Source organism: Aquarana catesbeiana, linkage group LG11 (genome assembly GCF_042186555.1).
Source record: "Aquarana catesbeiana isolate 2022-GZ linkage group LG11, ASM4218655v1, whole genome shotgun sequence".
Classification (NCBI taxonomy): Eukaryota; Metazoa; Chordata; class Amphibia; order Anura; family Ranidae; genus Aquarana; species Aquarana catesbeiana.
In genome coordinates, this window is record NC_133334.1 from 204,557,171 (window position 1) to 204,571,584 (window position 14,414).

Sequence of the window (14,414 nt, forward strand, 5' to 3'; positions counted from 1 at the left end):
ACCTAACTTTGTCGGTTGGATAAAAGCCCTCTATATGGCGCCAAGGGCCAGAATAAGGATTAATAATATCCATTCTGACCCGATTCTGCTTGAGAGGGGAACACGACAGGGATGTCCCCTGTCACCCCTGCTATTCGCCCTGGCAATAGAGCCATTAGCAATTGCGATTAGATCTGCAGGGGGAATACAGGGATTTAAACGAGAGTCAGTGGATGAAAGGCTTGCATTATATGCAGATGATATCCTGCTTTTCCTGGGGGACACGGATTCATCCCTTGCTACAGTTATGAGTATCATAGAGGACTTTGGGCAGTTCTCAGGTTTAACAATCAATTGGGATAAATCCGCCTTGATGCCTGTAGATATAGTAGAGACTTTACCGTCTTTGGCTGGGCAACTGAGGGTGGTGGACAGGATGAAATACTTGGGAATATGGCTAACAAAAGACCCCAATCAATACATAGAGGAGAACCTCGCCCCCCTTGTGCTAAGGTTTAGACATAAGTGCGATATCTGGTGCCGCCTCCCCCTGTCAGCAGCTGGCAGAATTAAGTTGATCAAGATGATCTGGATGCCCCAACTGCTGTACCAGTTACGTAACTTATATAACTCCCCAGTTTGGATCAGAATGGACTGGTTTAAGAAAATTGAAACCCTGTTTAGGGAATTAATTTGGAAGAAAAGACAGGCACGAATAGGCTTACATTGCAGCTACCAACAAAAGGAGGAGGAGCGGCAGTTCCACACCCCCGTAACTATTTCTTAGCTGCCCAGCTGCAACATCTAAGGGGAGGCAGTATATTGGGGGATAGGAACATAAATATACGACTGATGCTGCAAGGAGCTTTGCATAGTAATCTGGTCGAGTCTTTGGAGGCAAACTCTCTCTCGCCCGGGCCCCCTACACTAAAATTAATGTGCAAGGTATGGCAGGCAGCTAAAACAATTATGGGATATAATGGGGTATCAGATTATGCCCCGATTTGAGATAATGAACATCTCCCAGAGCTGATCCCAGTGGGTAAAATAGAAAAATGGGAGGTCTGCGGTATCAGAAAACTCGCTCAACTATATAAAGGGAATATTCTGTCATTTGCCGAGTTGAGGTATCCCAAACCACTCATTTTATCGTTCTCTCCAAGTTAGACACGCCCTGAATGCTCAGTTTAAAACACAAACGGTGGAATGGTGTAGACTCCCCCTTATACAAAAAATAGTTAACTCTAGCTTGTCCAAAGGTCTGATATCCGAGATATATGAACAAATATGTGGGAAAATAATTAATGGGGAAAGACTGGCTAAAAATAAAAATAGATAGGAGGAAGACCTGGGAGAAAAAAATCACTGAAGAACAATGGAAAAGGATAATGGAGATGAGCCCCCAGGTGTCAGTCTCCCCTTCACAAAGAATGTCGCAATTATTTTTGTTACATAGAGCTTATTACACTCCAAAGAAGCTTTTTCGGTATGGATATAGAGCGGATGATAAATGCCCAAGGTGTCAAGGAACAGGTGATTTAATTCATCTGATGTGGAGGTGCCCAAAGCTATTCAGGTACTGAAATGATATACTTGAGGAAATTAATAGGACCTTTGGGATTAAGCTGGAGATGGATGCTATATTATGTTTGCTGGGGAAAATAGAGGTAAACAGTATATCTAAAAATATTAAAATGACAGTAACAAGATATCTATTCCAAGCACGAAAGATAATTGCCCAAAATTGGCAATCCGCAAGGCCCCCTACATTGGAAGAATGGGGTAAGGTGATTGATGCCAATGTATGGAGGGAAAAAGTGGTATTTACAAGACGGAAGAATTTGGATAAGTTCTTAAAAATGTGGAAGCTCTGGTTGGATAAAATAGGGTGCCCACTATAAAGGATAATAGAGAATATGCCTAAAGAAAATGTGGAGTAGGATGTGTAGAGAGGGGTGCGGTGAGGACTGGGGTGGGGGGAAAGGTGAGGGAGAAAGAAAGGAATAAAACACGCTATACTTAATGATCACAAATAATGAATAATGTGTATAGAGAGGAAGGCTTATAATGCACTGGGGGGGGGGGGGGTTCGGGGGGGATAATGGGGGGCAGAGAAGAGGGAGGGGTGGAAGAAGGGGTGGAAGAAAGGGGAAAAAAAAAAGGGGAAACGGTACTAACAGAGGGAATGGAATCACGATCAGGGTAGTACATACATTTTTCATTGTCCCTTTCTAGGGGACCATTTCCTGATATGCTGTATAATAAATCGCTCCCTCCATCTTTTGAAAGAGGTTGAGCAAATAGTAATGGCTTACAATAAGGTATAGATAGGTAACCAATTTCGAGAATTGATGAGGTGATGTAAATATGGTTGACAAAATGTTTCTGAATTGTATGAGCCTCTTGGGAGGCGGTGTATTTATATGTATGAAAAAGTATAAAAAAAGTTTAAAAAAAAAAGATGGTGCAGTCATCATAACCTCATAGAGCAGTGCTTCCTGACAAAATGCCCTGGATTGCAAGACATGTTCTGTCACATCATAACTATGCGCACACACTTTTGGAGGTCCTACCCAGCCATGACCCACCTGGCAGTAACAGCACCAACATCAGCTGCCGGCCAACAAATAAATATGTGATAACCCCACTTGCTAGAATTAGACTCAAAATATGGTGCAGAGGCTATGGCTGCAAGAATAAGTGATCCACTGGTACCTTTACTAGTATCGACAGGCTTTAGGAAGCTTGGAGATTTTTTTACCTCAACAGTGGCTTCTCATCAGGGATGCAGGGGTTCAGCAGATTCTGTTTCAAATTCAGTGAACCTGAATTTAGCTGCAAACGCTTATTGAAGTTTAATGTGGGTGAATTTTTTTTTTTAATTCTGGCCTTCTTTAGGGCTAACAGGCAAGCTATTGTCAAAAAAAGCATGGTTAACTGGGCACTACATGGGGGACATGTAGCAATTCCAAAAAAATTATTTTAAACTTGTCATACAGCAGAGAGAGGGTTCATCTCGTGTGGTTTTGAGGGTGACATTGAAAATGCACAAATCCTTTAAATTACATGCATGAGATGCCTTAAAGCTTGTAGTGTAACCATGTAATTTGTTATTGACCCCTTCATTGAGTGCTTAGTTTGTCAGTACAAATTTTGGCTGTGAAATTTTGTTTTTTCAGATAGCTTGGTTTACATACAGCAACAGAACTCCAATCTGATTAATTTTAATAAAAAATTTCATTTTTTTTTTTTTTTTTTAAGGTGGTTTCAGGAGCGACACGTGTTTTTTTTTTAAGAAAGTATTACTAGGACCACTCAGGTTGTTGGATAGAATTTGTCCAGTGGTTAGGTGAAATTGTCCCTTTTCTTGCTGATGCAAAAGTTTTCTGCCACTGGTGAATTTCTATCAAGCTCTCATTAAGAATTAGGAGGGGAAGGGGGTGACTTGACACCCTGTTACCTGTTACACCCTAAATATGGGTGAAACATTGTATGAAAAGGGGACCTGGCTTTTAAAGTACAAGCTAAATTGGTCCAAAGGAATTTCACCCTGGGCAATCATAAGTCCTGTGAAAGAGTTTTTGCATTCATTCTATCATGCACATCCAGATATTCATAGTATACTGGGTGGACAATTCTTGCCGCGGGCTCCTCCTCTTCTCGGTGTGCCACCATGTGAAACTGCTTCCTATTGTGGCACACCTGCAGGCTTGATTGCAAGCTATGCTGTCTACAGCCCTGCTCGGCTGTTATAGGACTTGATTGTCAGCTCCCATTGCTTCCTCCCTGTCCTATGAAGAGGGAGAGAGCGGAGAGAGGCACGTTTCCTCGAGCACAGTGCTAGATCGAGAATGGGCTCAGGTATATATAAGGGGGCTTTGCGGGGGGGGGGGGACTGCAAACAGAAGGTTTTTACCTTAATGCATAGGAACTTCTACTTATACAAACACTTTAAGCCTGGGGAGCCCCAGATTACAGCAAACAATGGGGACAGAATCACATAAAAATTAGTCTGGCTGTGGTAATAGTTTACGCAGAACTTGGCAATAGAGAGGTATGAGTGCTGGCAGCTATAGTGCAGTCTGAGCCATCAGGTTGGTATGGGCAGACAGATGCTAGCGGGAGGTGGTTGCACAGGGACAGCTGCAAGTAGATAAGTTATATCCAGAAACAAGCCTGTGTCAACAGTGAGTGGTCAGGGAAATACTGGAGCAGTAGGCAGAGACAAGGTCTGGTGTAAAGCTGAGATCATTAACTTGTGAACAGTGCATTACAGAACAGCATGCAGGAGCAGGTAATTTTAACAGGAGAAAGTCAGCAACTAGAGAGCAAAGGTTCTGGTAACAATCAGGAGTAATCAAAGAGCAGGTCAAGAACATAAGCCAGGCCAAATGCAATTCATCCACAGGTCAGATCGGGTAAGTGAACAGCTAAAGACTACTAGGCTAGGTAGCTAATTATTGCTGTGCCTTAAATAGCCTGCTTGATACTAGTACAGAGATTGAACGTGCACTCGAGCACCCATTTATGCTGTGCAATGCAAATTTATTACCCCTAATGCAAAGTGTCTAGCCCAGTCCCCTGATGGTAATTCATGTAATGGAACATGTTCATGTGCAGGTTCTCTGGGCATGCAAGTCTTCTCCTACAGCTGTCAGTGACTTGGGCATAGCTACATAGAAAGAAATTCAGGGATTTATGTACATTGGTTTTGCTGTGGTCATGCAGAACATAAATGGCTTTGCTAGAAAAGTAGCAGCAGCTGGTTATCTCCCACTTAAAGGTGGAACATTGCATACATTGGTGGAAGGTAGGATTCCACTGGATTTAAAGGCAGGAGCTGCAGTGTCAGCACCCTGGCCAGATAAGCATTTAGTGTACAGCCCAATGAATGAGTGGGTGCTTAATTACCCCCACTATTACCCCCACTATGGGGGAAAAATATCAACTGTAATATTTAGCAGAAGAAGGTGGAGAAAAGTAGCATGTTCTTGAGCCTAGTGTTTGCTCAAGGTGTATCTATAGCCAAAATGTTTTCCTTTTTTAATTCTCTAGTATTAAAGGATCAAAATAAAACAGGAGTAAAAGTCAATTCACCACAAAAAAAAAAAAAAATGCATGTGATAAATAAGTAGTGGCATGTCTTATTTTAAGGAACTGGCATCCCTAATAACCTGGTTGTTAAGGAGCAGGCGGCCACTGCATCCTTAAAGCAGACCTTCAGTAATTTTTTCAACTTTCCATCTATTAAATCTTCTTCCCTTGTTTTAATTTTGGATAGTAATTTTTTTTTCTGCCAGTAAATACCTTATACAGCCCACTTCCTGTTTCTTGACTGGTCATTTGCCTAGGCTTATGACATTATGCACAGCTCTCTCTCTCACTCTTTTGAGAGTTTGCCAGGAAGAAAGAGGGGATGAGTCATAAGAGGACCAATGAAAGCTGCAGCGCTGGAGGTGTGTGTGTGTGTGTATGTGTGTAAATCCAGGAAGTGAACAGGCAGCAGCTTCAGCTGCCCACAGTTAAAATGGCTGCAGCCATACTTAGTGGAGGGAGATTTCTGCAGCATATTTGGCAAGTACAGAATCACAGTATATATAAAATAATATGCAAAGTGGTTGGAGGGAAGCTTCATATTATGGGATTGTATTTTTTTATTTATTTTTTGGTTGAACTGGATGGACTTGTCTTTTTTCAACCTAACTAACTATGTTCAGAATGGCAAAGATGTTTTTATTAGCTGACAGCTGAATGTAACAAAAAAAATTGCCGGTAATAAAAATTATCATTACCCGATAGCCCATCACCACAGTCAATGATACATAGTGTATCAGCCAGTGCATATTGGAACTGGTGTTTTGTGGTCATGTGCACCCTGCCACCAAGAGTGTTGTCCAGTGATAGAGAACAGGAATGGTCCTCTGGGAAAAGTATTAGCAGCTGGATACTTGCTAAACGAGGGCTACACAGGCTGTGAACTAGCTGAAGAGAGCTGTTTCTGCTATCCGCTATATGAGCATTTGAAGTGTAAACCATCTGAGAGCAATGAGACCTGACAAGCTTGCATTGTCTCAGTCAGATATTGTTACCACTGAGCTCTTTGTTGCCTAGTTGTTCATGACATTAGCCTTTCCAAAGCACATACACTTCTGGCAGAAGTTACAGATCAAAATGCTCATGTGCATCGTATTAGTAACCAAGTCGGTGTTAGGCTTTCCATAATGCATACACTCGTGACATTGGTTGTAGATCAAAAGGCTAATGTCAGCAGTGACACAGTAAAAAAAGACCCATTTTGCAGCGACAACTTGACTGGCCTTGAGGATAAAAACTTTGCCTGGTAATGCCACTAGAAGAATTTGGACAGCTGCTCCCTGCTCTCATCTTCAAGGTACCCTTATCCCTCGACCATTTTCTCCCTTAATGCTTTTCACCCTCTCCCTCTGAGCTTTCCACCCCTCTCCCCTTGGGTACCCATGTGCAGCCTACCACCTTATCCTCCACAGGCTTTTCCTTACTGCAAACTGCTTCTGTTGGAAATTCACAATATTTTGCTGCTTCCTGATTGCTGTCCCCTGCCTGTAGTGTGACTGAGCCACCCTCTAACCCTATGTACATGCCATCTTTCTCAATATCAGAAGAGTGTATGACATGGACATTACTCAATATTGCTTCTTTTACAATTCTGCTATGGTATGGTTGAATAGTTCTGCAGACTGCTCAGTTGATGGGGCTATGGTGGGATTAGCAGAGATGGAGAAAGAAGGAGCGTTCTTAATGCTAGCAGACAACTGTCGCTCTGCATCTGGGATGATTTATGTGTGGTTGTGGAACAATCTGCTGGCTGTGCTTTATCTATATTGCCTAGGCCACTCTGTTGTTTTAGTATTTTTTAGTTAAATGTAAAGCCTTGCTTTACTTCAAACTATGGCAATTGTGAATTGGGTAAATGTGTTATGCTTTTTTTTTGTATTTGGGTTACTGCAGAGCAGTGTGGTAGTGTCCTGCATACATAGAGCATCTGTTTGACAAGTATATGCTGCACACTCCAAACTTAAAAAAGGACCTAAGAACACAAAAAATATGCATGCAATATAAAATAATATACAATATAAAACGAACCCCCAAGGCAAAAGCCCATTCTGTATTTTTAACAATAGCAGAAAATAGAAAAATATTAAACTAAAAAAAAAAAGACCCTTGTAGATGACAAAGGAAACAGGAAAAGACTGTCGCTCACTGCACTTTACATTATATTTACATTATAGTACAGTATAGCATAGTATCTCTCCCTACACGTATTTGTCAACTTTCTGGAATCCACTTCAAAACTCACTGACTGGCTGCTGGGAGCCCACAATTTTATTGTGAGGGGGCTGGCTTGTTTATTCCTTGCAATTACTGGCTCTTGGAGACTCATCTGGCCATGAGTAAAAGCTATGCAGTGCATTATGGGTTCAGGCATGAATATTTGTCATTCAGACAAACTGTAAGATCTGCCTCAAACCTTGAGTTAGTGACGAATCAGAATCTCATCACTACCCATCAATGTAACAACAAATGCACGTGTGTCAACAGGTTAAAATAATGATGGTTCTGATCATTTATTATCTATAGGCATCTACCTTGCGCAAAGCCTGCAAAACCTCATGAATTCTGACTCATTTGGCTTTGTTTACTCAGAATCATTCCCTGATGGTAACAGTACTCATTTAAAATTTTATTGCCTAGGTGAGAATGGCATTTCGATATTCTCCCACAGCCCCCCAGTGTCATAATAGTTTACATACTGTTGTATTAATGGAGTGCCATGCTTCCATCAGCTCATGATTCATCATGAGCTGATGGAGGCATGGCCGTGCTTCCGAAACGCGTTCTGATTGGCCCACCACAGCGGTAGGTGGCTCCCTTGTCTGACAGCCCTGGATCACCTCTTTGCTGAGTTACCAGGTTGGTGTCCTCCCGACTTTCCTCAAGGCTACAGTTCCCCACTGTTAGACGGCGCTCGTGGATCATACATCACAGGGATTCAAGCGGCAGTGTTGTTCTGCTGTACTGCTGGAAGTGACAAGCCTCTACCTACTGAGCACTATGTAAGTGCATCTTTTACTGGAATGAATTAGATTTTTTATAATAAAATAATGAGGCACTAGGACTGACCTGGCGCTTCTATTTTTTCTCCTTCCTTCTGGTCTTGGGTAACTCTTGTTGACAGTGAACCTAAACCGACTTTAGGGTCTCCGCTTCAGTATCTATGTCCCCGATTCAGTGTGTTCCACTGAGGGTGCAGGTCAGGTTAGGAGTTCTCCCTGACTACATGTAATCCGGAGAACAAATGGAGAAAAATCTCAGCCACCGCACACCATACAAGCCTAGTGTGTAATAAGTGATAGGAGCCTCAGCCTAACCCCATTCAGGCCACACACCCTGACATGTTTTGCCCCACCCACTGGGCTTAGTCATGGAGCTTTTTAGAGCTGACATGGGGGTTTGTTTTGCCCTTGAACGGGCAGTATTGCTATGTGCAAATTAAGTTTGTGACTGAGATGCAGGGTTTGCCTATAAGCAGTGATCTTATCTACCACTAAATCGAAATCCCTCCTTATAACTGCAGATAACAATAAGTTGTTCTCCAGCATTTATGCTGCGTTAACTCTGAGTTAAATTGCTTAACAGCACTGCTGTATAAAAAGCTGGCTTTTATGTTTAAGAAGACGTGGGCAAACATTTGGATGAGGCATCCTGATATGGCCATAACCTTTAGAAATAAAATTATATCCGGTAATTGAAATATCTACACCATATATAGTATACTCCCTCCTGATTGTTTATTGTGGGGAAGATAGATGAACCAGGTTGTCATAAAGGTCGGGCAATTTCCCTATATCCTATGAGGATGTGGAAAAGTTAGATTTTTTTTTGGTTTGAGGTTACAGAAGATATAGCAGAAAATTTCCAACTTTTTGTCTGTAATCATTTGACATGTTTATTGGGTATCACTGAGGATATAGAAATGGACCATGTCACAAAAATGTTCCTTAGACTTTTATGTGTTGTACATGCAAAATGAATTGTGATAAAATTTATGAATATTAGCCCTAAAAGTCTTGGAAATTGGAAAGCGCTGATTAATGCTGTCATACCACCTTAAAAGGTGATGTGTATAACTAGAGAATGCCTGAAAATATTTGCCAAAATATGAAGTGGGTTGAGACAAGAAGTGGTCAATACATTTGACTGAGACATGAGAAATATAAATAAGTTAACATAAACAAGGCTGTTGGATCTCTGTAACACTGTATTGGGAAAAAGTTATGTGTGTGCGTAAGGTCACATAACCTGTTGAAGCATTCCAAAGTTCTGCATTCTTGGTTCTTTATTTTTAATGTTTACTTATACTCACATGTGCAAAAGTATAAATTCTAAAATTATTGCAAATGCAGAAAATAAAAGCTGCAAAATAATAGACTGTTTAACCACTGGCCTACAGGGCACTTACACCCTCTTCCTGCCCAGGCCATTTTTCAGCTTTCAGTGCTGTCGCACTTTGAATGACAATTGCGCTGTCATGCTACACTGTACCCAATGAAATTTTTATCATTTTCTTCACACAAATAGAGCTTTCTTTTGGTGGTATTTAATCATTGCTGGTTTTTTTTATTTTTTACGAAAAAAATTATTTTTTTACGTAGTTTCTGTCAGTAAATTTTGTAATGAAGTCACTTTTCTCCTTCACTGATGTGCACTGATGAGGCGGCACTGATGGGCACTCATAGGCTGAACTGGTGGGCATTAATGAGGTGGCACTTATGGGCACTTATTAGGTGGCACTGATGAGGAGGCACTAATATGCTGCTCTGATGAGCCCTGATGGGCGGCACTGATTAGGTGGCACTGATTAGGTGGCACTGATGAGGAGGCACTAATATGCCGCACTTATGGGCACTGATAAGTAGCACTGATATGTGGCATTGATGTGCACTGATGGGCGGCACTGATGGGCACTAGGTGGCACTGATGGGCACTAATAGGTGGCACTGATAGGCGGCACTGGTGGACACTGATAGGCGGCACAGATAGGCGGTACTGATGGGTGGCACTGATGGTCGATACTGATGGGCATTGATGGACAGCACTGATAGGCAGGACTGATAGCCAGCACTGACTGGCATCACTAATGGGCACTGATTGGTGGCACTTGAGGGCAGCCGTGGGCATTGATTGTTGGCAGTGGTGAGCACTGATTGCTGTCACTGGTGGGCACTCATCGCTGGCACTGATTTGTGGCATTGGTGGTGCTATTGTAATCAGAGCACTGATGATCAGTGCCCTGACTACATGCATAGATGTCTCCTGTGAGGAGATGCCGCTAATCGGCTCTCCTCGCCACGCGCTCTGTCAGTGTGAGGCGAGGAGCGCCGATTACCAGCATTTCTGTGTTTACATGTGACTGGCTGTGATTGGACACAGCCGATCACATGGTTAAAGAGCCGCGGACGCAGACATTCACTGTATTGTTCATTTAAGCACAATAGACTCCATTCTACCCATTTATCTAGGGGCTCAATATAGGCGGAACCGTACCTTTTGGTTCATATATTCTCTAGGGCTCATCTTGTGCTGGGCATTTTCTGAAGGCCTTTCACCCTTCATTCGATTATTTAATTTAATGCCCATAATGACCGGCCAGTCTTCTCTACTTGTGCCTATACCCTCCTGCCGCTAAAACAAATAGTACAGCAAATCTGCAGACACGGCGTGACGATCAGGGTCACGGCGTGTCCTAGCAACACAGCGCAATCGGCATTCTGGGACGCCATCATATGGTATCCCTTTTGTACTATTGTGTATGTCTGAAACTGATACAAAGCTGTTTCATATACCAAACCTGCTACGCTATGAATGGTGATCTGTGTACTAATAAACTTCTGCATTTTTGTAAATGTCTATTTAACAGAATGATCTCCCTATTGCTGCAAAACCAAGGCTAGTTGGGAGTGGGAGGGGTATCCCTCAGCTTTTTTTTTTTTATTTGCCATAGTCTTAAAGTGGATGTAAACCCGAAAAAAAGTTTTTAATTAAGGCTGGCACCTTCTACTGTATAGGATTTCATGTCATCTGTGCCAAGTCTTGCCATGAAGAGTTAATCCAGCTCTGGGCAGTCCTCTTATCTTTTTTCAGTGAGATGAAAACTGACACACAGAGAAATAGGAGTCAGTTCTTCCCCCTTGCTGTGAGTGACAGGTGATTTACATATCTCATACTGAAGCCTTAGAGAGGCATATCTTTGTACTTCAGATCCCCTCCTCCTTTCTTCTCCAGCTCTCCCAGGATTGGCTGCTCCACGCCTCAGCATGATTGGGCATACTGAAGTCATGTTGTGACTTTTCTGGGTTTTGACTGGATGTTAGTGATCATAGCAGAAGTTCAGTGTAAGAAATACACAGAGAAAATGCATATTGACAAGGGGAGTGTAGAAGTGGGCGGGGAGTCTACTGACATCACGACTCCACCCACTGAACAAAAGACCCACCCACAGAGTCTGCAGTTTTTCGTGTCTCATAACAGACAGAGGGGAGACATTTGACAGATAAGGATACATGCAGGAGGCATATATAGCCTTATAGATAACCCCTATGGCAGTAGTTTATAAAGGATGAGAGTGGGTTTACAACCACTTTAATGAATACTGAGTCCTGTACTGCAAAGTGAAAAATCCTACATCAGAAAGTTTTGGTTTGTATATGTCTTTCTATGAAAATTGATGTTTTCAGTATTTGTTCTATCAATGTAGATTTGGTCAACTTGTTCAATAACAAAGCAGATTGATTATTTGGGAATCTTCTTTTTATAGGTCTTTGGCCATGGTAAAGCAAACGGTGAACCAACCTGGGCACTTCTTGTGACTGCTTTGATTGCAGAGCTGGGGATTCTCATTGCTTCAATGGATATGGTAGCACCTATCTTGTCAATGTAAGACTATATATGTTTATAATGGACTCAGTTCTAGCTTTAGATACACAAATTAGTGAGCATATGTAGTTTAAACCAGTGCTTTCAAAATTAAATATTAAGAACTGCTATAATACCGTACAGCTTTCACGGTATTGAAGCTGATGATCATTTCATGATTTTATTTGTTCTTTTACATGTATGCAGTTAACCTAGGATGATTAATGCATAGTAATTAAGTAATATGTGTTTTGTCAACAGGTTTTTCTTGATGTGCTATTTATTCGTTAACTTGGCATGTGCTGTGCAAACTCTCTTGAAAACGCCACACTGGAGGCCAAGATTTAAATATTATCACTGGTGAGAAAATCCTGAGAGAAAGTTGTATCTGTTTTATCAATTCTGTCGTAGCCATCTTACGGGAAATCAGCAAAGCAGGCATGCTAAAAGGAATACCATCAATGGTTATATTTTATATATTTTAAACAAAAAATCTTTTTTTATGAGCACATATAGACCAAGAGTAAAACAAGTAAAATGTTTATCTAGATGTATAAATGCATCTCGTACATTTTGCAGGACATCAGGGAATTTAGCAAACAGTAGAACAATGTACAAACACAGAACATGCAGGTGAACTCACGGTGTCTGCGTTCAGGGTGGTTACATTTTGAAATGTGGCTGTGTCTGTGAAGCCAATGCTCCTGGACTCACTTTCATAGACTGCCAGTGCACAACTCGGGTTCGATGCAGATGAAAAAACAAGCCTTGTGTATGCAATATGTGATCCAGTGCCTGCTCGAGGCCTTAATGGGCAAAATTATACAGGTGCATCTAAAAAAAAAATTAAAATTGCATCAAAAAGTTAATACATTTCAGTAACTCAATTTAAAAAGTGAAACTCCTATATTATATAGATTCATTAGACCCAGAGTGCTATATTTCAAGCATTTTTCTTTTAATTTAGATAATTATGGCTTACAGCTAGTGAAAACCCGAAATTCAGTATATCAGAAAATTTGAATATTACTTAAGACCAATAAAAAAAAAAAAACAAGGATTTTTAATACAGAAATGTTGGCTTACAAAAAAGTAAGTCCATGTACAGTATAGAATGCTCTCAATACTTGGTCGGGGCTCCTTTTGAATGAATTGCTGCATCGATGCGGTATTGTGTTACGGATGTGTTTAGGGCCGTCTTTAATATTGATTGGACTCTGGGCAAACATTTTTTTTGGGCCCCCACCATGCAATTTTGCTACCCACTTACGCTCCCTGATTGATTGCTAGAGACTACCGCACATCATTACTGCTCACTCATTGGCTTTTGGAGCTGTGGGTGGAGGGACGTGTGATCAATGGCAATGGGGGGTGGGATTAGTGGTAGTGCTGGGGCAATAGGAGGAGTTGCAGTGCTGGTGGGGGATGGGATCAGTGGCAGTGCAGAACCCCCCCTCTTTACATCAGAGTCCCCAGAGTTTCCCCCTCTGAAATCATGGTCCCAGAGTCACCTTTCTTCTATTAAGAGCCCCCAAAATTAAATCAGGATTCCCAGAGTTATCCTCTCCCAGAGTTTTCCTCTCTATATATCGAGGTCCCCAGTGCCCCCTCCTTACTTTGGGGTCACCAGAGCTCCCCTTCTCACATCAGTGTCCCCAGAGCCCCCCTTCTCACATCAGTGTCCCCAGAGCCCCCCTTCTCACATCAGAGTCCCCAAAGTCCCCTTCTTACATTAGTGTCCCCAGAGAGCCCCCCTTCTTACATCAGTGTCCCCAGAGAGCCCCCCCTTACATCAGTGTCCCCAGAGAGCCCCCCCCTTACATCAGTGTCCCCAGAGAGCCCCCCCCTTACATCAGTGTCCCCAGAGAGCCCCCCCTTACATCAGGGTCCCCAGAGAGGCCCCCCCCCTTACATCAGGGTTCCCAGAGAGACCCCCCTTACATCAGGGTTCCCAGAGAGCCCCCCCCCCCACATCAGGGTTCCCAGAGAGCCCCCTCTTTACCTCAGGGTCCCCAAAAAAACCCCCTCTTTACCTCAGGGTCCCCAGAGAGCCCCCTCTTTACCTCAGGGTCCCCAGAGAGCCCCCTCTTTACCTCAGGGTCCCCAGAGAGCCCCCTCTTTACCTCAGGGTCCCCAGAGAGCCCCCTCTTTACCTCAGGGTCCCCAGAGAGCCCCCTCTTTACCTCAGGGTCCCCAGAGAGCCCCCTCTTTACCTCAGGGTCCCCAGAGAGCCCCCTCTTTACCTCAGGGTCCCCAGAGAGCCCCCTCTTTACCTCAGGGTCCCCAGAGAGCCCCCTCTTTACCTCAGGGTCCCCAGAGAGCCCCCTCTTTACCTCAGGGTCCCCAGAGAGCCCCCTCTTTACCTCAGGGTCCCCAGAGAGCCCCCTCTTTACCTCAGGGTCCCCAGAGAGCCCCCTCTTTACCTCAGGGTCCCCAGAGAGCCCCCTCTTTACCTCAGGGTCCCCAGAGAGCCCCCTCTTTAC

The 14,414-nt window shown here is 42.9% G+C and overlaps 1 protein-coding gene across 1 annotated transcript in view; it reads left to right on the forward strand.

Moving 5' to 3' along the window:
- The window catches only part of SLC12A4 (solute carrier family 12 member 4), a 420,155-nt gene that overhangs the window by 215,868 nt on the left and 189,873 nt on the right, over positions 1 to 14,414 (forward strand). Inside the window, exons 13-14 of the mRNA XM_073605176.1 lie at positions 11,834 to 11,952; positions 12,193 to 12,291. Coding sequence (XP_073461277.1) covers positions 11,834 to 11,952; positions 12,193 to 12,291 — 218 coding nt within the window. The remainder of the gene's footprint in view (positions 1 to 11,833; positions 11,953 to 12,192; positions 12,292 to 14,414) is intronic.